The 24,250-nt window shown below is 39.7% G+C and overlaps 1 protein-coding gene across 2 annotated transcripts in view; it reads left to right on the top strand.

Annotated features, from left to right (window-relative positions):
* The window catches only part of FIG4 (FIG4 phosphoinositide 5-phosphatase), an 80,199-nt gene that overhangs the window by 38,391 nt on the left and 17,558 nt on the right, over nucleotides 1-24,250 (top strand). For both annotated transcript variants that reach the window (XM_036414547.2, XM_036414551.1), the window contains 8 exons: nucleotides 142-308; nucleotides 3,355-3,493; nucleotides 10,744-10,802; nucleotides 12,045-12,192; nucleotides 13,821-13,904; nucleotides 15,915-16,110; nucleotides 17,392-17,474; nucleotides 21,349-21,435. In XM_036414547.2, coding sequence (XP_036270440.1) covers nucleotides 142-308; nucleotides 3,355-3,493; nucleotides 10,744-10,802; nucleotides 12,045-12,192; nucleotides 13,821-13,904; nucleotides 15,915-16,110; nucleotides 17,392-17,474; nucleotides 21,349-21,435 — 963 coding nt within the window. The remainder of the gene's footprint in view (nucleotides 1-141; nucleotides 309-3,354; nucleotides 3,494-10,743; nucleotides 10,803-12,044; nucleotides 12,193-13,820; nucleotides 13,905-15,914; nucleotides 16,111-17,391; nucleotides 17,475-21,348; nucleotides 21,436-24,250) is intronic.

Genomic DNA, 24,250 nt, shown 5'->3' with positions numbered 1-24,250 from the left:
CTTCAAAATGTTGAAGGGTCTACTTGAAAGGAATGGTTCAGAGAATTTATACAGAAAAGCCTTGTTTTGAGTCTGAGACTAAGTGAATAATGCGTAATACTTTTTCTAAAATTCTTTCATGTTTCTATTTCTTTTGCTTAGGTTATTTGAGGAACTCTATGAAGATCATGGGGATACCCTGTCCCTTCAGTATGGTGGCTCTCAACTTGTTCATCGTGTAAAAACCTACAGAAAAATCGCACCATGGACCCAGCACTCAAAAGATATCATGCAGACCCTGTCTAGGTATTACAGCAATGCGTTTTCAGGTAATCCTGGGGCATTAGGCATTTCTAAGACTTATCCAAATGGGCATTTTTCATATATATATATATATATATATATATATATATATATATATATATATATATATATATATATGTATACACACACACACACACACACTGTTGTGTTTTTTTGGGGGTGGTGGGTTTTTTATTTATTTATTTTTTTAGCTATCTGGTTAAGTAAAATTCAAAATTAAATATTTAAAAAGTTTAAATAAAATAGAATCTGTCACTTAAAAGGTGCTCAATAATCATTCGTTCAACAAATGCATGAATAAACTTTGTATTTTAAATAGGGCATGTTTGCATTTTGCCGTCCATAAGTGGAACTTTTACATAATGCAAAAGTTATTTACAACATATATTGTTTCCCTATTTCTGTCTCTGTATTTCTGCTTACTTCGGTATTATTTATATATATAACAGCCAAGCGACTGGAAAGACCGGTCACTATGACACACACTGTGGCTGTCCAACTGGCCTGAAGGGACGGAGCCGACTGGACCCCACCCATAAGCAAATTTATGCACCAGGCCTCTCTGTATATAAAGCTAGCAACCAGAACGTTGTAACAACCAGAACAACAGGTCACTATGACGCCCACTGCAGCCAGGAAACGGGCCCAATCCGGGGTGGGGCAGGCCAGCCAACCTCCCATAGCCCCTCCCCCTTGGCTAACCCCATACCTGATCACCCTCTTACCCCAATAGGGGGCAGGGCTGGCCGGCCTACCTCCTGTAGCCCCTCCCCCTACCTGTCTCCACCCCAAATTGGAGTTCCCCCGCCACGATTAGGAGAAGGGCCAACCAGCCAACTGCTTAAGGAGAGAGAGAGAGATACCAATGAAAGAGAAGCATTATTGTCTGCCTCCTGCATGCCCCTACTGGGGATGGAGCCTGCAACCCGGGCACATGCCCCTACCTGAAATTGAGACACATTGACTAGTTGCCTCCCGCATTCACCCTGATCAGGAGCAGGGTGTGAACCCACAACCCAGGTAAGTGCCCTTGAACTGGAGACCCTTCGGTATGCAGGCCAATGCTCTAGCCACTGCCACACCAAGTCATGGCAAGCCTGATCTATTTAGACACAGCGTATAATAAAACTGGTTAACGTTTAGCTGTTTGAATGGAGTTTAAATGGCATATTTTTTTTCCCTTTAAACATGATGAGTACAAAAATAATCATTTTTTTTTCACTCTGATTTGGAAACTATTCCCCAAGTCCACTACTGTTAATAAGCGGGGGTCCCTCCCTTTCTCTAAAAAAAAAAAAAAAAAAAAAAAAAAAAAAAAAAAGTCCTACCAAGACTCTACCTGTTTTAAGCTCTTGTCCATATCCAAAGTACCATGGTCTTCCTGAGGGTGAATGTCCTGTTTGCAGTTGAAAGTAGCTAGGAAAACATCCTCAGGTTCATGAGGCCTGGCTTAGTAAGTAACCATAAACTCCTTAGTAAAAAAACAGACAAACCAACAGTGCATTCAAGAAGTCTTCATTACGCACCTTTGAAAGACTATCCTTTACTATTTTTCTCACATCCTGCATTTTATCATATTTGCTTCAAATTAAAGGGAGCTACTATTAGTTTTAAAGGATGAAAGACACTCCTTGAAAACATGACTGAAAAAGGAAAGCTTTTCTAGATAGAATTAAGATATTTTGAGGTACCACGTAGATGAGTTAATAAGAGCCATTAAAGCTATTCTAGAAGCATAAAGAACGTAATTACTGTGAGAGCAGTCTGTTTACTTTTGTATTGTGTAAAGAGGATGCGAGAATGCCTGCATCATTAATATTTGATGTTTTCTCCCAACAACTGACAAAAATCCCCCAAATATATTCAGCATATAAACACATACCTTTCTTGCATTAGTGTTAGCCTGACAGGTAAGTGTTTTAATGGGATGCTTCCTGTGAAAATATTAATAACATGAATACATGCTTGATGTACCATATTTCATTTATTGCTTTTACTGAAACGACCAAATAGCCCAATGAGAACAATGTTGCTAATTTCAGATTATATCTGTGTTCACAACTGCTGTTGGAAGAAAGTTGATTTCCTGATAATGTTATGTTATTTCAAAAGCAGTCATTACTGCTGTGCTATCTTTTGAATTCCGTACTCATTTTTAGAAAGAGGTCATTATTTACATTGTGGATGTCTGCCCCAAACTTGAATACACAGGGCTCTGAGACAAGAATGGAAAGAAGGAAATGAGGGGAAGGATGAAGGATGCTAGGAGAAAAGAGTGCAGAATGGAAAGGGTGGTTCATGAGATCACCTCAGTGCTCATCATCATTTTACCAAGACTTCATTAGAAAAGGAAGGGGAAATACTGTATTTCCCCCCCCCCCCCCCCCCCCCAGTGATTTTGGAGTGGTTGAAGAGTTAGAATGAGGCTGTTATCTGTGTGCCCACTCTGTCTTCATTATCAAACACAAAAGGGATGGCCCAGGTCAACAGCTGGGGGTAGGGGAGAAACAATGTAAGCATATCTCTGCTAAAGAAATGGAGAATACCTTTCCAAGGACTAAAAGTGGCACTATCCATAACCAACTTATTCAAGGTTATGCAACAGAATATGGTTAGTAATTGGGTTATTTCATTTGTTTCTGCTGTCTCTGCTTGTCTTTGCAGTAAAGTGCAGATGTATTTGTTCCAAGAAAACTAACAAATGGTGAGAAGATGCTTTATTCTAAAAATAAAATCACTATGGTATTATGGCAGTGTTTAAAGATTTTGAAGACTCTCAAAATTCAAAAAGCAGTTTATATGCACCATCCTCTGTATTATGAGAGGTATGGAGTAAAAGGGTAAATTTTGAAGCACATTTTGAATTCTGCTCAAAAACTTGGTGACTGTTTACATTTTGTTTGTGTGTGTGATTTTTGAAGTATTAATAGTATTATTTTCAATGGCATATTCTGTGAAATCACAGTTGTTCCCATATCCTCCTGAGAAAATATTCTCAGAGTTGTATATGTCGGCAATGGAATTTCTGAAATACATATTTTTGCTTTTTAGATGCTGATAGACAGGATTCCATTAATCTCTTCCTGGGAGTTTTCCATCCCACTGAAGGAAAACCTCATCTCTGGGAACTCCCAACAGATTTTTACCTGCATCATAAAAACACCATGAGACTTTTACCAACAAGAAGAAGGTATTTTTCTTCCTAACTCAGAGATTTGATATTATTTTGAAAATGAGATACTTTTTTTTTTTTTTTTTTTTTAGAAATAATCACATAGGACAGTGGTCGGCAAACTCATTAGTCAACAGAGCCAAATATCAACAGTACGACGATTGAAATTTCTTTTGAGAACCAAATTTTTTAAACTTAAATTTCTTCTAATGCCACTTCTTCAAAATAGACTTACCCAGGCCATGGTATTTTGTGGAAGAGTCACACTCAAAGGGCCAAAGAGCCGCATGTGGCTCACGAGCGCAGTTTGCTGACCATGGCCATAGGCTAAGCAGTAAGCGATCCTACATGTTTGTCATGAGAAATTTGGCACCTTTGAGGTCCTCATAGTAGATTTGGGAAATTGTCGTTAACACTTGGTGTTTTGCATTTTCCGTAAGATAAAAAGTTTCAGAACTTCATCATTGAACGTAAGTTATGGCTCCACTATAGCGAACCATCAACATCATCTTTGAGTGCTTCCTACAAACTCGGAACTCTGCACAATTCTGACACCTGGGGAGTCAGTCTTTGGTTTTTCAAGTATGGGGTCTCAGTCGCATCACTTTGGTGTCCTTTCCTGCAGGAAGCACAGGAGGCAAGAGCAGTGACATCCGTGGCAGATGCCACGCCCATCACCCCTACCACTTAAATCTGGGCTTTCTGGAGTCATTAACCAGTACAGGTTATTTTGTTGACAGTTAAATTGGAATTAATATTCTCAAAACAAACCAACTGTTTACCCGAAGCATTTTAATGGCACACCCTGTAGTGTGGGCCTCAAGGTCAGGTAGACTTGAGTTGGAGCCTTTGCATTTGTGTGATCTTGGACTGGTTACTTAACCTTTCTCCTGGTCTGCAAAATATGATGGGACACACAGAGTCATTGTGAGGATTTAATGAAAAGACTCATTCATGTTTTTAATTGAGTTGTTATGTACTCATATAATCCATTTTGCCACAGGAGCAGCATTTTCACATATATGAGGTTGGAGCTTCGTCCATTCTGCTCACATGTCAATTTCTCTTTCATAATGCTCTTCTCTCCTAGCATCAGTTTGATAAAGCCCTTATTTGTGCACCGATGCCTCCTAAATACTAGAGGGGTCATTGGTAGTCTGTGTTAATTATGTACTGATGTTATAGCTATTTTCAAATTCTATTACTTCAGGAACCTTGAAAATATTAAGGAAGTGTCAGAGTTAATATGTTTCTCAAATTTGTTATTGGAATAACCAATTTAGTATTTTTTTGTTTTTTTAATTTAATAAATCTTTATTGTTCAGATTATTACAATTGTTCCTCTTTTTTCCCCCCATAGCACCCTTCCTCCCAGTTCCCACCCCACCCTCTGCTCTTACCCCCCACCCCCACTGTCCTCATTCATAGGTGTACGATTTTTATCTAGTCTCTTTCCACACCCCCTTCACCTCTTTCCCCCCAAGAATTGTCAGTCCATTCCCTTTCTATGCCCCTGATTCTATTATATTCACCAGTTTATTCTGTTCATCAGATTTTTTATTCACTTGATTTTTAGATTCACTTGTTGATAGATATGTATTTGTTGTTCATAATTTTTTAAAAATATATTTTATTGATTTTTTACAGAGAGGAGGAGAGAGCGATAGAGAGCTAGAAACGCCGATGAGAGAGAAACATCAACCAGCTGCCTCTTGCACCCCCCCCTACTGGGGATGTGCCCGCAACCAATGTACATGCCCTTGATGGGAATTGAACCTGGGATCTTTCAGTCTGCAGACCGACGTTCTACCACTGAGCCAAACCGGTTTTGGCTGTTGTTCATAATTTTTATCTTTACCTTTTTCTTCTTCATCATCTTCTTAAAGAATACCTTTCAGTATTTCATATACTACTGCTTTGGTGGTGATGAACTCCTTTAGCTTTTTCTTATCTTTGAAGCTCTTTATATGATCTTCAATCCTGAATGATAGCTTTGCTGGGCAGAGTAATTTGGTAGTAGGTTCTTGCTACTCATCACTTTGAATATTACTTGCCATTCCCGTCTGGCCTGCATAGTTTCTGTTAAGAAATCAGCTGACAGTCATATGGGGACTCACTTGTAGGTAACTAACAGTTTTTCTCTTGCTGCTTTTAATATTCTCTCTTTGTCTCTTGCTCTTGGCATTTTAATTATGATGTGTCTTGGTGTGGTCCTCTTTGGATTCCTTTTGTTTGGGGTTCTGTGAGGAGCTTCTTGGACTTGTAAGTCTATTTCTTTCACCAGGTGGTGGAAGTTTTCTGTCATTTCTTCAAATAGGTTTTTAGAATCTTGTTCTCTCTCTTCTTCTGGAACCCCCTTAATTCTGATATTGGTATCCTTGATGTTGTCCCAGAGGCTCCTTACACTATCTTCATATTTTTGGATTATTTTTTCTTTTTGCTTTTCTGGTTGGGTATTTCTTGCTTCTTTGTATTTCAAAAATTTGTCTTGATTCTTGTGATCCTCTAGTCTGCTGTTGGTCAGGTATTGCATGTTTTAAAAATTCTTGTGGCTCGAAAAAAAAGAAAAAAGAAAAAAGAAAAATTTTTGTGGCTCATCAGTTGAAAATCACTGCCTTAAAACATTGAAGCTATTACTACACAACTTGGGAACAACCAAAACTTGATTTTCTACTGCAAAAATTAGCCAGGATATTATCTTGAGTTACACATCTGAGGCAGGCAATATTGGAGCTTATTTGTGGGAATAAAAAGAAGCTGGCATTACATTTATTTTATTTAAAACAAAGGACATTGAGGTACAGAGAGAATGTGCCTCGACTGAGATTATTCATCTAGTTAGATGATTCAGTAAGCATCAGTGATAAGCCTGCTACTGAATTTATCAAAGTAGATAATACGGCTCTCAGTTGATTTTGTTTCCTGTTTTTGCTTTTTTCCCTCCAGAATGTTAATAACCAAAAACTGGTTAATGACATCAAAATTGATGTTACCCATAAGCATTGCTTATAAATACTATAAGATAAATTTCAGTGTTTTATTTTGGAATTGTTAGTGTTACTCATCTATCCTGGTTATTTTAGAGACTGTTAAATGTGTATTATAATTCTCAGATGAAATAAACAATTTACCAAAGGCAGTAATAAGACAGGAGCATGAACTTAAACATTTTGTAGAGCTGAGTTGGAATTTCTGTAAGTGTGTGACCTTAGACCTGTTTTTTAACCCCTGGAAATGTTGTTTGAAGACAAGTTCACACATTCTCAAAATCTCATCTTTTCTAACTTATAGCCTCTTTAGCATTCAGAATGCCCTTTCCTGTATGTATTCTAGTCAATGCCATGTTCTTGGTAAACTGTGGTCCCCAGATCTGTCTCTGATAGTAGAGCTTGGTCTGATTTGTGCCAACTATTGTGGGCCATTGGGACCATTTCTCCCTTTGTCCTGGATGTTCTATTTTTATCACTAAGCGTTAGATTTCCATTAGCTGCTTTCGGTGGTGCTGTCATATGGTGAACTCTCTGAGTTTCCTGTCCATTAGAACTCCCAAGTCTTTTTTAACATGTCCTGCTGCCATACCTTCTCTCTATACCATTTTTGTCATGCTCATATACACTCTGCTTGCTTCCAAACAAAAGTTCTTAAATGTGCATCCTTTATATTAGTTGTTCACCTCTAGATTTGTAGCTTCTTCAGATTTAATTAGCTGGGCCATCTTGATGCTAATGCAAGTCCTTGATGTAAAGTGTTGAATAAAATAGGATAGCTAGCAGAACCCTATGAGATAGCACCAGACACCTCTTCCACTTTAAAATTGTTTTCTAATTGCTGGTTGCAATCATTTAAACATCTGTAATGTACCATATTGTCATCACTTAACCATGGTGTCATTCTGCCCACATGTCTCTATCTTGTTCACAGATACTGATTGCTTTGCTAAAGTCCATACACGTTATTTCAGAGGACTCTCAAGTTAGATAGGGGGAATTAAATAGTCATTTCAATCTCCCTGACCTTCCTATGTGCGCTGCTGGCATTGAGCACCTTTAGGACTCAGGAATGAAAAAGAGAAAAGGCACTTACTTATTGGTATGCAAAGGAAGAAGCAGCACCAACGTGCGCCTCAGTCCTCTGATCCCTGGTCCCAAAGCGGATTTCTGACCTGGTGCAGTGCTCTTCCTCTGAATAAATGCTCCCGATGGTGGAGGTGATGAAGATTCCCCTCCCAGGTTCAGTCCTCTCAGACGTTCTCATCCTCCTCCCAACGCAGCTCATCTTCCCCAGGGCAGGCATTTCTCCTGGGCTTCTTTGCTTCTGTGACCCACTCAGAGTAGTTGGACTTTTAAAAAGTATTGTTAAGTTGCATTGTGTTGCTTAGGGAAACACTGTTTAGCAATATTAAAAAAAAAAAATGTGTGTGGCCTGGTCTCAAATCACTAATACAGTTCTCTTAATTATTTTTCTTCACATGGTGCATTCTGAGTTAAAACACATTTTTATATAGTTTCTTCTTTTCATTTTTTTTCTAAGTAAGACAATTGGAGCAAAATTTTTTAGGAAATTTCTCACATACTAGCTGATACTTTCTGTGCTTTCCTCATCTGCCACGGTTAGCTCATTGCAAAATAGAACTTATCCCTCTCCCTCTCCCTCTCCCTCGCCCTCTCCCTCGCCCTCGCCCTCGCCCTCTCCCTCTCCCTCGCCCTCTCCCTCTCCCTCTCCCTCTCCCTCTCCCTCGCCCTCTCCCTCGCCCTCTCCCTCGCCCTCGCCCTCGCCCTCGCCCTCTCCCTCTCCCTCTTCTCTCTCTCTCTCTTTTTTTTTTTTTTTAATATATTTTATTGATTTTTTACAGAGAGGAAGGGAGAGAGCTAGAGAGCTAGAAACGTTGATGAGAGAGAAACATCGACCAGCTGCCTCTTGCACACCCCCTACCGGGGATGTGCCCGCAACCAATGTACATGCCCTTGACCGGAATCGAACCTGGAACCTTTCAGTCTGCAGACCGACGCTCTACCATTGAGCCAAACCGGCTTCGGCACTCTCTCTTCTCTTAAACAGCCATTTCTTTTTCATTCCCCTGATCTGACAGTTTGATTCTCCTACCAGAAAAGAAATGAGATTAGCCTGGTGTGCCTTGTCTGAGTAAATACACTGTTTTCCCAAAAATAAGACAGTGTCTTATATTAAATTTTCTCCCAAAGACATCAGGGGATGTCTTATCTTTCCATGTGCTAGGTCTTATTTTCGAAGGATGTTTTATTTTAGGGGAAACACGGGTATATGTGGATTCATAGAAATCACTGGTCATCATTTTAGGTTACTCACAAAATATCTCTAGTGAATACTTGATTCTATTATCTTTTGGAATGTATCACCCTCTTGCCTCTGAGCATCAAGACTACATTTGCCCATTTCCAGTTAAATTCCATTCTTTACTGTTCCTTAGAAGAGTATTGATCTCAACTGTACCAAGACTTGAATGCTGTTAGAGATGCTTCTGTCCCTTGGGCTGTGTATAGTTCCCTCTTATCTTGTGGTTTTCTCTTTCCAGCATGAAACTCATCATGGCTGGTAAAGATAGAAACAATACTGGAACTGAGTAACTCTGCTTTCTCTGTCATTTTTAACATGTCATTGCTAACACACGGTGCTTGACACACAGCAGGTGCTTAATAAATGTTGAAAGACCAATAAGTCTTCAAGCAGAAGACTTATCCCTTTTCTGTTCTTTTCATGCCCCAAAGCCTTGCTCTTCAAAAAGCAGTCTGAGGACCAGCCCCTTTGACATCACCTGGGAGCTGTCATAAATGCAGAATCTCAGGCCCCGCCTGCTGAATCAGAATCTGCCTTTTGACAGGATCGCCAAATGATTTGTGTGTGCATTGAATTTTGAGAAGTATTGCTCTAAAGCACAGTTTCAGTCTCAGCAAAACTTCGGGAGCCTTTTCTGCTCTTGTAACACTTCCCTCCCTCACAGTTCATTAGGCTTCAGGTCCCTTTTTTCATCATCCTTGGTTATGCACTCCGCTTGCCATCTCTAGGGGAGTTCTCTGTGTTGCCTATTTCATTTAAATACGTCTCCATTCTTCATGATTTTTTGAAATTTGCTAGAATTATTCAAAATTTTGATGTCAGCATTTTATTTGTAGAAAGCCTGTCATTTATTTTAAAAGTACATTTTTAGTAGTTTAGGCTATAGGTGTTTTTTTCTGAACCTTTTGAAAATTTTGATATGCCATTTCATATCATTCCCCTGCCAAGCTCTTATGAACTTGAATATAGCATTTATCCCTTAAATATCCATTTCATAAGAAATAGGTTTAGAATTAAATTCATTCGTCAGAGAGAAGGCAGCTCAGGATTCTTTCAGATTCTCTACTCATAGTGGATGAATGTTCTAGCAAAAAATCTATATGATTGAAATTCCCTACCTCACTCTGTGATCACACAGTGCAGTGTTTCCCAAAGTGTGGTACGGTACCTCCAGGGGTACAGGAAGAGTTTGGTGGGGGTACGCATTGCACCGGAGTTTGGTGGGGATATGCACTGCACTGTGCTTAGCTGCGCCTAATTATACGTTCTCATGAGTACGAGGGGTACTCAGCGTTACGAAAATTATAGAAGGGGTACACATATGTCAAAAGTTTGGAAAACACTGACGTAGTGAATACTTACAATTAGAGGTTAACACAGCTTGTATCAGTTTCTGAGGGAACTTGTTGTTTAGGACTATCCATTCACTTAATGACTTTGCTTAACTCTTTTAAATGAGCTGTACACACAGACCCATACACATAGAGCAGAATAGAACTCTCAGATAACTATGTGCAAGAGAATCCTGGTTGTGGGACTTGGGTCAAGGCCCGCTCCTCACCGGTGGCAGAGGAATTCTGTATCATATGTTGCTGTTAGAATTCAGCACAGGCCGTGGGGAGGGTAAACAGCAACTCACCGAGTCTGGTGGAGTAACCCTCATCTTTTTCATCTAAAAGTAAGTACATCAGAGCATCTTAACTCTCAGATACGTTTATGGATTTTCATAGATCTGTGACACATTTGAAACAAGAAAGGGGTTGGGACAAGAACTGGCATGTTGAAGACTCACTGTGCCAAAAGCTTCACAAACATATTTTTAAAAAGAAAAAGAAATTAATTTGGACATATGAGACAGCATCTTACTATAGGCTGTTCAGTTCCTTTTATCCAGTGAATTGTAGGAAACCATCATCTACATCAGGGTCCATCTTGTCTTGTGTTTTATTTTATAGTTATACTCACTGGTGGACACCGGAGGTAATAAAACATCTGCCACTGCCTTATGATGAAGGTAGGTACCCTGTTTCTCTTTTAGTTTTTATACTAATGTATTTTGGAATTATTCCTAAATGAGCTAAAAGAATTAAATTCTTTGCATATAATTTCTTATTAGGAAGCAATGCATGTCTATTCAGTATCATATGTTGCTGTTAGAATAGATAAGCTAAAATATCCTGAGATCTCAGCTTTTTGAAAGACAGGGATGTTTTATATTTCTTGTCTCTAAGAAGGGCTAAGTCTTGTATTGTGTCTTTTTATTAGTTATGTCCCTCAAATATTTACAAGATACATTAGTTTGTTGTTTTAAATGACCATGTTTCTAGATATTTGGGGAGAATGAGGAGGAAGTGAAGACCATGCATAAGGAGAAATAAAAAACTTTTTCTATATCTAAGCAGTGAAAAAAGGTACAAGTATGTGTATAAAAGTACATTTTAGTCACTAAAGTTTACATTTTATTAATTTGTCAGAAATGCAGGAACATTTTTGTGTTAAAAGAATACCCTCAAATGTACAGTACATTAGGGTAATGTTTCCAAATTTAAATAATTGCCCAGTTTTAAATAGGATTTAATCCTGGCTCTGACTGAGTTCCCTGACTTTGGGTAAGCCCGTTTTCTTACTAAGTGGGATCTGCTGCCAGCCTGGAACTCTCTAGTTGAGGACTCCATCTAGTCACGGTCAACCATTCCTATTTTGGGTGGTGAAGGCCATGAAGTAAGAAGATTGAAAATGATTTTTAGTTCTTAATGCATCATTCATTGATTTTTAAATTATTTGTAACCCTGAAATTTTGGGTAAAATCCTAACTCATTGCTATGAAGGCTTGGTTGTTCTAGAACGATGGAAAGGACTTGAACAGTCTAACTAACATTGGTCATAAACATCCCTCTTTTGTATGACAGGATCTGAAATGTAAAGGAAAATTAAGTGAAATACTACACGATTATTACGTAGAAGGCAGAGGGTATTTGTTTAAGGACAAAAAATAATTTAAAAAGCTGAGTAACTTAGCTTCTAAAATAACTGCTTTCTTCCACCCTGACTCCCAAAGGCCCTCCTGCCTCCTTGTCCCACTCAGCTTTGCCTTGTCTGTTCTGTGCGCATATCACTCCTCTTCCCAGGGTGTGCGTGCCAGAGGCAGGAGCTGAGCTTTGTTCCGCGCACTCTCTGTGAACACTGTTGATACTACAGAAATGTTTGCTACCTGTAATCTAAGAGCTTCCGGAGTAACAGGCAGTGTCTCTCTTAGTTATCTGTGCTGCAAACTTTAAGAAGTTGATAGTGAAGAAATTTCACAAACACGAAGAAGAGATTGACATCCACAATGAGTTCTTCCGACCATATGAGCTCAGTAGCTTTGATGATACCTTTTGCTTGGCAATGACCAGTTCAGCACGGTATGTTGTGAGTACTCTGACACCGTAAGGATTTGGGAAGTATACTTTCCCTAGTTTATATAAATGTGTCTGACTTTGCCAGAAATCTGTTTTGCAAGCCTGCTAGCTGGTGGCTGTTCAGCCTCTGAATACCTCCCGTGATTGGGAGCCAACTACTTCAGGAGGCAGTCCCTTCTATTATTAGAAAACTGGGTTTAACTTCTTCTTTTGGATAAATTGAAATCTTTCTCCCATTGGTCCTAGTTCGTCATTTGAAATAAATTCAATTTTTATACGTGAACATCGAAATTGAGAGCGAACATAATTAGTGGAAAAGCATAGTCTCTGGTACTAGAAAGGGCAGGGTATGAATCTAGATCAGCCACTGCCTACCTGTGTTACTTTAAGGAAATTGTTCAACGTATATAATTGTTTAGTTCCTTCATTTCATATCAATAGGGATGCACAAATATATGGAAAACATGGCACCAAGTAGACTATGAAAAGGATGCGCGTTTACAGGACGAGAGCTAAAACAAGAAGGCAAGGTGTCACCTTGCTCTGCCTCAGCTGGGAGCATGAGTGTTGGGTTACTCTAATTTTTCACTGTCTGAGTATGCGTATGTCTGGGCGTGGTCATGAAAGCTATGAGTGTTGATTTGGGGGTTACAAATCAGTTCTAGTTAGTAAGCAAATTCTCAGATATGGAGCCGACAAATGAGGATCAACTGTATATGTTCAGAAGAAAAAAAATATTAAACCATGTAAATTTTTAAAAACATTATCAAACTGTTTGAGAGACATTTTGAGTCAGATTCAAGATTACTTTCTTTCAAAAAATGTCACACTTGGCGTAGCATCCTTGCCGATAACGGTTGCCTTTCTGGTATGTAGTGAGGAATGGGGTCCGGCTTCAGCGTTAATAGGTAGGCCCTTGCAAACACACGGAGGAACCAGCTTTGGCTTCTTAGTAGGTGGTAAATTAAAAGTTTTTATTTAAAGTGTTCCAACGGTGTTTTAATTAATTAACCTTAGCCTAATGAGGTAGCTGTTGATATTTAATTCATACCACTGTGTTTTCATCATTATGTCAGTCTTCTTATGTAGGATAGTGTAATAAAAATGTTGTCCATAAAACTGAGTGGCTTAGTGTTTTATCATTGGTTTTTATGAGTTTAATTTTACCTGAAAACTAATCATGATCCATAACCAGAAGGTATACATCTTAACAGTAAGTTAGATATCAACTCTGTCCCAGTAAACAAAATCTTAAAATCATCACCACTGGGCCTCATAATCATAAAGAAAATTCACAGTGAAGACTGATACCATTGAAGTTACCAAGTGCCATTAGTTCATGGGGTTTTATGACCCAGATCACCTAAGCTCCCTTGAACATTTGCCTCAGAATATATAGGGGTAGGCAAAAGTAGGTTTACAGTTATAATACAAATAAATACTATAATTAATAAATAATAGCACAAGAATAAACTGTTTTGTGTACTCACAACTATAGACCTAGTTTTGCCGCACTCCTGTATATGCCTCCAAGGTCTAAGAAGGAATAGTATAAAAATGTGAATTGAATGAAAGCCATCCTTATCTGGATGTTTAGTGATTTGTATGGAATTTTCTTCCCCTTTCTTCAGGGACTTTATGCCGAAGACTCTTGGCATTGATCCAAGTCCATTTACTGTGCGTAAACCAGATGAAACTGGAAAATCAGTATTGGGGTAAGATTTGCATATAGAATGAAATTTTAAAGATTCATGTAAAATAATATAGCACTTGCAATATAATTTCCACAAAAACTAATAACTTGACATAGTTTGGGACACAGTCCATTTATTGCATCTATTCAGGTAGTTCATTTATGGCACTGGGATCACTAAAGTGTTCAACATGGAAAGTAGAACTTATGGAAATTTTAGCAATGTGGTACACTTCATTATTTTAAATTAGGAATATCACAGATGGCATAAAAACAGGTAGCAGATATTGTGTGTTATGTCCTATAAGAACTCAGCATCCTTTATTTCTCTCAACATAAAGTACTTAGGTAAAATTTTATAGTCATAGTATTTGTTTTAGTTTTATTCATAGTATTTGTTTTTGTTTACATCCTGAAGAAGCATTAAAATAAATATGCTCAGATATTAATAGATTTTTTGTGTATTACTGTAGCATTGTTTTAGGGAAAGCAGTTTTTTTTTTTTTTATATCCAGTTACATAGGGAAGAAGACAAATCATGTTTACATCTTCATGCATAGAGATGGGAGTGAAATGTGTGTGTTCTGGCATAAGAATCTCTATTACTCCCATGGACCTGAGTAATCCTGATGATAAGGTTTTCTCATGACCCTGACCAGAAACCCTGGCCAGACTGTAGATACTGACTTCTAATTATATTTAGGTGTGTGCATGGGGTCCTAATTGGATTTTAGCGGCATGTGATTTACAAAATTGGAGATATGTTAGTATTTTCCATACACACTATTTCTGTGGCTTAAAATAAGTGACTTTAAATAGCTACATGTTAAACCATGGGCCAGATGCTAAGGCATTTAAAAGAAAGGATGTCCTCAGGAGTTTAGAATTCAAGGACTTCCTGGCACAAATACATAAATGATCAGCTGTATGAGTGTATCGCACAGAAGTGCTAGCAACTTTAACTTGTAGTTACAGAAAGTCAGAAACTAATTTTTTTTATAATATCTAACCCATGGCCTAGAACATTTCAGAATATTATGGTATTTTAAGTCCCTTGTACTGTATATAATTTTTTCAAAGAGTGAAATATTAAGCATTTTTCATAACAGCCAAGATATTATTATAAAACATTTTTCTTTAAGTAAAACAATATTCTTACAATTCTCAAATTTGGAAGTAGCCAAAACCAGTTTGGCTCAGTGGTAGAGTGTCGGTCTGTAGACTAAAAGGTCCCAGGTTCGATTCCAGTCAAGGGCATGTACATTGGTTGCGGGCACATCCCTGGTAGGGGGTGTGCAGGAGGCAGCTGGTCGATGTTTCTCTCTCATCGACATTTCTAGCTCTCTAGCTCTCTCCCTTCCTCTCTGTAAAATATCAATAAAATATATTTTAAAAAAATTTTGGAAGTAAAATAAAAACTTTTATGTGTCAGTTTTTCTGTCCCCCCAAATCTATTTCCTATTATTAGAAGGGATGTTTAGCAAATATAAGTATTTACTAATAACACAATAAATGTTAAAATTTCATTTATGCTCATCAGTTATTCATATTCTCAAATAGTTAGCTGATATTGTGATTTAGAAAAATCATAGGAGGGAAGGAAATATACATGGATTTGGCTTTTGACCTTTTCTTGAAGCTTTTATAAATTATAGGTAATATTTCTAATATCTCAAAACATATAGCCTATTTTTGTACCATAAACTTCAAATATATTGATTTCAGTTACTGAAGGAAGGCACAATAACCAAGTGACCAAGAGACTTTTCTGCACAGGTTTGCACACACGTATTGTGTCGTCCCCCCCCCCCCCCCCTCCAGAATTTATAACAGGATTGAAATTCATAGAGGGCCTGTACTTGCACATGGTAAAACATTTAAGTTTTCCCTTCACCACAACTTGAACTCAGAAACTAGTTTCTTAGTCATTTTCTTATGCTTCCCCAGGACCACGGTTTGGGACAGAGTGATGCACAGTGAATGTTGAGGGTTCTGTTTAAAGATGCTCACCTTCTTCTTTATCATTTCAAAGAAACAAAAGCAATAGAGAAGAAGCTGTATTACAGCGGAAGACAGCGGCCAGCGCCCCGCCTCCCCCCAGCGAGGAGGCTGTGTCCAGCAGCTCTGATGACGACTCTGGGACCGACCGGGAGGAGGAGGGCTCCGTGTCTCAGCGCTCCACTCCAGTGAAGATGACCGACACGGGGGACAGTGCCAAAGCGGCCGAGGTGCGGGGAGAGGAGCGCGTGTGGTCCAGCGTGGGGCACTGGGGAATGATCTCTAAGTTCCACCCTCAGTAAAAAGGCTGAGTGCGGGGGAAAGGTCACATTATCTCACTCATACCATTGAAATGAGATCATGTGTCATGAGTGGTGTTGGAGGCACTGCGGAGATAAAGACATCCAGAATAGACAGACAAAATGAAAATGGCTTCATTTTGCAATAAAATCAGTGCTTTTGCTCCCAGAAGTAACAGTGAAATTCTTATGACCTCAGAGTTTTTAAGAGAATCCTGTGCCTCTTTGGGCAGCCCAGCCACTTGCGGTCATTCACTCCCTTGCTCAGCACACTGTTAGAATGCAGGGTTTGGACCTGGGCCTCACCATCTCTGCGTAGCCCCAGTGGACAGTTCACCCTGCTCAATTTGGTATCACCAATATAGTAAGGCAAAATAAAAGTAAGCAACAACAAAAAACTAAATCTAGTTTTGGAGAAAATTTGATTTCTAGACATAAAGAGGTCCTTCACTCATATAAGTTGGACATATGTAAATTCTGTAATGTATATGAGCACTGACCTTGCATTCTTTTTTAAGGAGGGTGTTGCATTTACAGAATCCATTGTACCGGATATTGTCAGCTTGTTCCTTCAAGCTAGTAAGACCTGCTGTATAACATGTGGAATTTTATTAGTAGTTATTATGTCAGTAGTTATATAGCCAGAAGTCATTAGAGGTCGATATAACCAAGTGTGATAATACCAGGACTGAATCTGTTATCCTAGTAGTTGGCAAACTACAAACAATCGGTTAAGTTCAGCCCACTGTCTGTTTTTGTAAATAAAGTTTTATTGGAGTTGGCAAACTACAAACAATCGGTTAAGTTCAGCCCACTGTCTGTTTTTGTAAGCAAATTTTCCTGCCATTGAACCATGCCTACTTGCTTCTATGTTATCTGTAACAGCAGAGGTGAGGGGTAGCTGTAGAAATGGTATGACCCAAAAACCATAAAAATATTTACTATCTGGCCATTTGCAGAAATTTTTGCTAACTCCTGTATTATAAAAATACCACTAATAATTACTTAGCAGGGTTTTTTTGAACCCTAAAGCAAACTTTTTTTATTGTAAATAAAAACAGATTTAAAAAATTAACTGAGATTTTAATGAATAGATTAAAGAAACATTGTGATTTCTTCAGTAGGAAAATTCACAGGTTTTTTTTTAATCTTTGGAAATAATTTATATTCTAGATGTCTAAAATTTTTCCTGGTCCTTTTTTTTAACCGCAGAATGTGGTCCAGCCCATGAAAGAGGTATATGGAATTAGCCTCTTTGATGGTATCTCAGAGGAAGATCTCTCCATTTATTCAAGGTAAACTATTGTACTTCCATGTAGAGATTGAGAAAAAATGCAAATGTATTACTACAATAACATATCTAGAATAACTCTAAAAAATTAATATAGTACAGAAGGAAATGAATTCCATCTGGAAAATAGTAATAGCATTTAGTAGGTCAGATTCAGAAACACTGATTTATATTTGAGATAGGGGCCTACTGCCTGAGATAAAAATTTATGATGAGTACATGTATTTTCACTGCCCACATATAAGCTGTAAACTGAAGTACAAACACAGTTCTACAGTAAAAAATCCTCAAGATTAGGTACTAAATAAACCTGGGATATTGCCGATTGAGGACCTCGCAGTCACTTTAGCTCTGGGCTGCTGGTGGGGAGGGCGTCTGAGGAGGAAAAGGAAGCAAGGATATAAGATTGCCAATTCGGGATGTTATAGCCCTTTGGTGGGCAGGTCTGGCTGAAGGGAGAGGATCCCCCAAAAGGCATTCCGTGAAATTACGTACATAATTTTGCACATAAGTGTGTTTTTCTGAGAAGATTCATAGTTATGAGATTCTCAAAAGAATCCTTCACCTGGAAATCCTTAGGAAGCTGATGGGTCCAATGTAAACACTCCTCAGCCTAATACATGGCATTGAGAAGACTTGTTTTTTTTCACTGTTTCAGTGGAATTTTATTAGTAGTTATTATGTCAAAATTCACATGTACAGGATCTATAGCTCTGTCTGAGAAAATTCTAAAGCATATGTAATTATATTTTAACAGTAAGAAGAACATATATCTCATTAGAGTACAGCCCTTAAAAAGTGAAGGATAATAGAGAATTAAGTATAGTTCTGTCAAACTAGAAATGAACTCTGCATGCACAGTGCTTCTTAAAACAAAGTTCTGTGAAAGTATAACATATTTCTATGGATCTGAATTTCAGTGGCAAATGATATTAGCTTCTAAACATCTGAGACTAAAGGAATTTCCAATCAAAACACAAGCACAGTGGCTTTCATTAAATATAGAGCTAAGATATCTCTGTAAAGAGGTCCTTCACTCATATAAGTTGGACATATGTAAATTCTGTAATGTATATGAGCACTGACCTTGCATTCTTTTTTAAGGAGGGTGTTGCATTTATAGAATCCATTGTACCGGATATTGTCAGCTTGTTCCTTCAAGCTAGTAAGACCTGCTGTATAACATGTAAAATACAAAAATGCACAGCATTTCTTGACTGCAAAGTCACTGGTGTGACTGCAACGCTGTTTTACCAGAGGCAAGTTGAGTCATTCAGGACTCAGCCACACCCTCCTCACCCCGATACAGACTTGCAGTTGCTTATTTCTCATGTTGTCAGCTGAACTGTTTCCCGGTTGAAGTGGGCCTTTGTCTGGAGCACGGCTGGAAGGATGCATTGTCTGGGGTTAGTGATGACTATGGCTTTGTTTAGTGCAGAGAGTGTGAGTGTACATGTCAAGGACTGAAATGTTGGCTCATGTGAATTAAGCAGAAAGTGTCTCTTGCTTCTAGGCATGACTTTCACCTGCAGCCTTTGTAGCTCAGATTCCCCTGAGGCCCACTTGTAGTTCTTCCTTCTGGGGAGTGAGATCCAGCCTTGTTCAGCCACAACACCCCTGGGAAACAGTCTCAGAGGGTGCCAGGGCAGGCCTGCAGGAAGCGTTACTGCAGGAGGAAAGGAGCCCATGTTCTGGACTAAGAGTCTGTGCTTGGTATTCTGAAGTTCAACACCTCCTCCTTTGAGGGGTATAGCACTTCCCAGTGTTTTACTTGTTCTTTAGACAACTCTGTAGCAGACTGAAAAGATGTTACTATCCCTCTAGACTCTAGAGTCTAGAGGCTGAGGGCACAGGAAGAGCCGTTCAGTGGCTTCTCCAGAAGACCTGGCCTTTGCTTCTGTGTGTCTGTGATCTTAGTCTGTGCTGTTCTCTTCATTCTCGTGATCATATCAGCTGCCTTTACTTATGATGCGGAGTCCTGGGGCTCTTCCTACCTCCTCTGACCCAGGGAGCAGCGCTTCTGGGCAGGGCAAGAGCCCATGAATTCTGCCCTGTATTATGAGGTGTTCTGCACCCTGTGGGCTTGATTCACTGCTGTTCTGCCCCCAGTCGGCTTGACTCACCAGAGTCTGTGCATGTAAAGTCGGTGCAGTCATCTGGCTTGCCCGTCACAGCCGCCACCTGGGCTACCACAGGACATTGTGGGGAGGGCAGCGACACAGCCAGAACTGGCTTCTGCGGCCTGCCTTCCTGCTTCCTGCTCTCCTGCCTCTTCTTCTCATGCTGACCCTCAACCATCTTCAGACTCCTGAAGACCTCTCGGTTTTATAGTTTTGTTCTGATGACCGAGCCCTATTCTTTGCATCTTTTCTGATATCTTTGGTTTGCTATTTAAACCAGATTCAGAAGTTTACTGACTTCCTCAAAGCCTCAGACCCTTGCCAAATCTTTTTTTTTTTTTTTAATTCTGACCATGATCATGCACATAATTTGCTAAGTTTAAAGTTCTGTACAAATATTAAATGCCATGTGGCATTCTTTTTTAAAAAAAAAAAAATGCATCCAAGATGTTCACTTGGTAAAATTATAAAGTTGGATAAAAGTAAGCTATTTCAAAGTTTTTCAGTAGCCCATGATTTAATGATTTAATAATTGCTAGTTTCTACAGCACTTTGCTTGACCTTTGAAAAAGCTACTTAAAAAATAAATTATAACAGTATCCTTAGTCATCAAAAGAAAACATTTCAAATAGTAGAAGAGTGAAAGGGGAATCAGCCCTGTAATCCTGCCCTGTAACCTCCTCCCTGTAACCTGCCCTGTAACCTCCTCCCTGTAACCTGCCCTGTAACCTCCTCCCTGTAACCTGCCCTGTAACCTCCTCCCTGTAACCTGCCCTGTAACCACATGAGGCAAAACCTCAGGCCACACTTCAGACAGGTATGCATTTTATTTTTATTTTTTAAAATATATTTTATTGATATTTTACAGAGAGGAAGAGAGAGGGATAGAGAGTTGGAAACATCGATGAGAGAGAATCATCGATTAGCTTGCCTCTTGCACACCCCCTACTGGGGATGTGCCCGCAACCAATGTACATGCCCCTTGACTGGAATCGAACCTGGGACCTTTCAGTCCGCAGGCCTATGCTCTATCCATTGAGTCAAACCGGTTTCGGCCAGACAGGTCAGTTTTTGAGAAATAGCTGGCGGCCCGCTGCCATAGAGGTGTCCTCTTACCCGTCCGGCTGAGACCCCGGCGATTCCCTGTGGCTCTCAGCTTTAAGACTGGCTGAGTGCTGCCCCCGTCTTCCCTCAGGAGGGGTGGTATACAATGGCGGTCAGTTGCTGGTCTCCTCAGTCCTCTCCAGCTGTGTTAAAAGTACTCTTCACAGTAACTGGGGTATACTTGGTGATTCCTGTGGTCCTGAGGAAACGGTCCAGATCCTGAGCTCTCAGCAGCGTCTCTGCTGCAGGAGATGGATCCCCAGCCTGATCCTGCTGTGTCCTTGTCATTTGTCTCTCCCCCCTCGCCCCCCTCGTTTCCCCATGTTTCCTGCCACGGTCACCGTAGGTATGAGAGGCCCTGAGAGATCAGCTGTTTAGCTTCAGAAACAATTGGTTCCATTTTTAAAAAAAATCATGTTTAAATAAATAGAAATGCAATGTAGTACACATTTCTTATCATTCTTACATCTATGGTTCTGACATATTTTAAGCATAATTTCTCTTCCTTCTCACAGACCCATTCTAAAATCAGGCAACCATTTATGAGTCTGAAATAAGCACACTGTTGTCATTTGAAAGCTCATCCCATGATTTACTGAATGCATTGCCAATTATTTCTTCTCCAGCTCACTTCTTATCCATTGTAATTTGTAGATTTGTGCAGCTGGGTCAGAGTCAACATCAGCAGGAGAAGAGCAGCCAGCAGCTCTGTTCCAGGTGCCCAGATGGAGTTATAAAATTGTGAGTACCAGATTAGACCTTTAAAAATACTCATATTCATACCATTCACCGTGCTTTTCTTCTAAGATTTTGTAAGAAGAACATTATCTTGTCACCATGTTAGTATAAGCATAAACATCTTCACAGAAAACTGGGTAGTTGTGGGGGCGAAGAAGAGATGGCAGCCTCGACTTAAAGTGCACCCCTTGGAGGTGAGATCGGCGTTGAAGGAGGCATCTCTCCATGAACTCTGCTCTCCGCAGGGGAGAGGTGAGATGACAAAGCAACTCTGACCAGTAAAGCAGGCTCTTCACGTTCGATGCTAGACAGGAGTGCCCTTCTCTTCTAACTGCAGGTCCTCACCAGTTCTGATAACTTACACTTGTAGGTTTAATAGGTGTTTAGTAAATTCTTAAACAGAACTAGTTTCATATCCTGAATCACAGCATCACAGATCTACCACTTGTTGTTTCGTTGTTGTGTTTTCTTTTATCTTGAGCAAACAACACGTTGTGTGTAGGCCAGTTTCCTCATCTGCAAAGTGGGGTACCGGTAATAATCACACCTGCTTTGTAGGTGGGCTTAATGAAAGAATACCAAGCACTTAGCACACTGTCTGGACAAAGTTCTCAGTAAGTGCTGATCATCACCTCATCATTCCCTGCCTGTTGGCACCGGACAAAGCAAAGGTTGTGGCCGGAGAGGCTCCCTGATGTCACGTGCTCAGTTGAGATCTTCCTGAGAACAGGTCTGTACTGGGATTAGTATGCACGAGGTGTTCAGATCAGTGCTTGGCATATAGTTAACATTTAGTAAAGACAATCTTCCCCTTTCTTGACCAACTTCGTCAGCTCACTAAATTATGTCCCAGATAGGAACTGCCTCACTTCACTGTGTCCTACATCCGTGTGTTTCTGATTGAGAGTGGGAAGGCTGTTATGGTCATCCAGGCAGAGGCTGCTGCCTGAGAGAGCAGCGGCTGGGAGGAGTTTGGAGTTGCGAGGGGTTCGGGAATGTTTAGGAAGTAAAATGGACAGGACGTGGATATTGACTCTTCATGGAGGAGGAGGGCCGGATCAAGGATGCTCCTTAGGGGGTTTGGTTTGTGTAACAGGTTTCATTCATTCATCCATTCATCCATTCATTCATTTAGCAGATAGGTCTTGAGTATACCTGTGTTAGGACCATTCAAAGCTGCCATTTACCAAGGTAAGGAGCACAACAGAAGGATCCCGTCTGCCTTTAAAGTAGCATCGAAGTGGACTGTGTGGGAAGCAGTTGACCCAGCTGACCTGGAACTCAGAGAGAGCCTTCTGGGAATGCAAAGGCACCTGGGTGACCATTGAAGCTACTGGCTAAGGATGAGACCACCTAGGAATGAGAGCAGAGTGAGAAAAGAACTACAGCTGAGTCTTGAGGGGTCCACTAGCCGAGACAGAGACCTGTAAGGGAGGCAGAGCTGGCGGGGGAAGGAGAACCACGGCAGTTTTTTACCACGACCTTCAAAATGGCTGCTCATCCCTTCTTTCTCTCCCTGTTACTATTATTTATTTATTTTTAATTTGTCTCCTCTTTCCTCCATTGACCTCTGCCCGGCCACTCCCATTCGCCAGCACATGCCCTCATCCTGTGTCCATTGGTTATGCTCATATGCATGCACACCAGTCCTTTGGTTGATCTCTTATCCCCTTCCCTCCCCTTCCTTCCCTCTGAGGTTTGACACTAATTTTTTTCCTCTTTTTTTAAACATACAGTCTCCAGTTAACTTAGAGACAGTTTTTCTTTCTTACTTCTAACTAGCATGTGGAAGTGTGGGCTCCCATATGAATTGAAACATATGTGGCCAAAGAAGGAAAGTATTTAAATGTGTTAGTAAAATAAGAGACTCTGTTAACCAGATTGTGTTATACAAATTGATTATCCCATTAAAATAATACAGCACAATTTAGGAGGAGAGGATTAAATGGATATAGCATACAAAATAAAAGAAAAGTCCTTTCCCCTGTTCTCTTTAACATAGGGGTTAATTTGATCTGTAAGTGAGCTTCCAGTTATTAATTTTAAATTCTTTTAAAACATTTTGTACTTGCTTTTCTGAGTTCTAACACATGTGGAAACCATGTACTAGTAGAGGTAGGTTTTCTTAATTTTCCCAATTACTTGCTAAAGAATCTAACACGAATGTGTTTTTGCACAGCATCAGCAACAGGATAACACAGAGCCTGGTAGGCTCGGCATTATGTTGTCATGGCAACTGCTCAAGAGTGTTGTTGCTGTGTGTGTACATGGGTGTACACTTTAAACTGAAACTGTAACTTACCGTAGATCTTAAAATGTCAACTAGTAATTCTTAGATTTCTAAAGCTATGACAAAACCCAGAGAATGAAGATTTATGAGATAATCGAAACTCTCATCTTGTTATGTGTTGAGTTCTACTAGATTTTAAAATGGTAATACATTTATTTTAAGTTTATATACCTACTAGATGCCCGGTGCATGAGATTTGTGCACTCGAGGGGTCCCTCTTTTTGGCCTGCACCCTCTTATAGTCTGGGAGCCCTCAGGAGATGTCAGTCGGACATCCTTAGCACTTGCCAGCTGAGAGCCCAGCTTCATAATGTAAATATCTGTGTTTTCCGATGGCCTTAGGCTCCATAGCAGGGGTCTCCTAAGACCATCGGAAAACACAGATATTTACATTATGATTCATTAACTGTAGCAAAATTACAGTTATGAAGTAGCAATGAAAATAATTTTATGGTTGGGGGTCACCACAACATGAGGAACTGTATTAAAGGGTCGAGGCATTAGAAAGGTTGAGAACCACTACCCTGC

This window comes from Pipistrellus kuhlii, unplaced genomic scaffold (assembly GCF_014108245.1).
Source record: "Pipistrellus kuhlii isolate mPipKuh1 unplaced genomic scaffold, mPipKuh1.p scaffold_m20_p_5, whole genome shotgun sequence".
Taxonomy (NCBI): domain Eukaryota; kingdom Metazoa; phylum Chordata; class Mammalia; order Chiroptera; family Vespertilionidae; genus Pipistrellus; species Pipistrellus kuhlii.
This window is presented reverse-complemented; position numbering and strand designations above follow the sequence as displayed.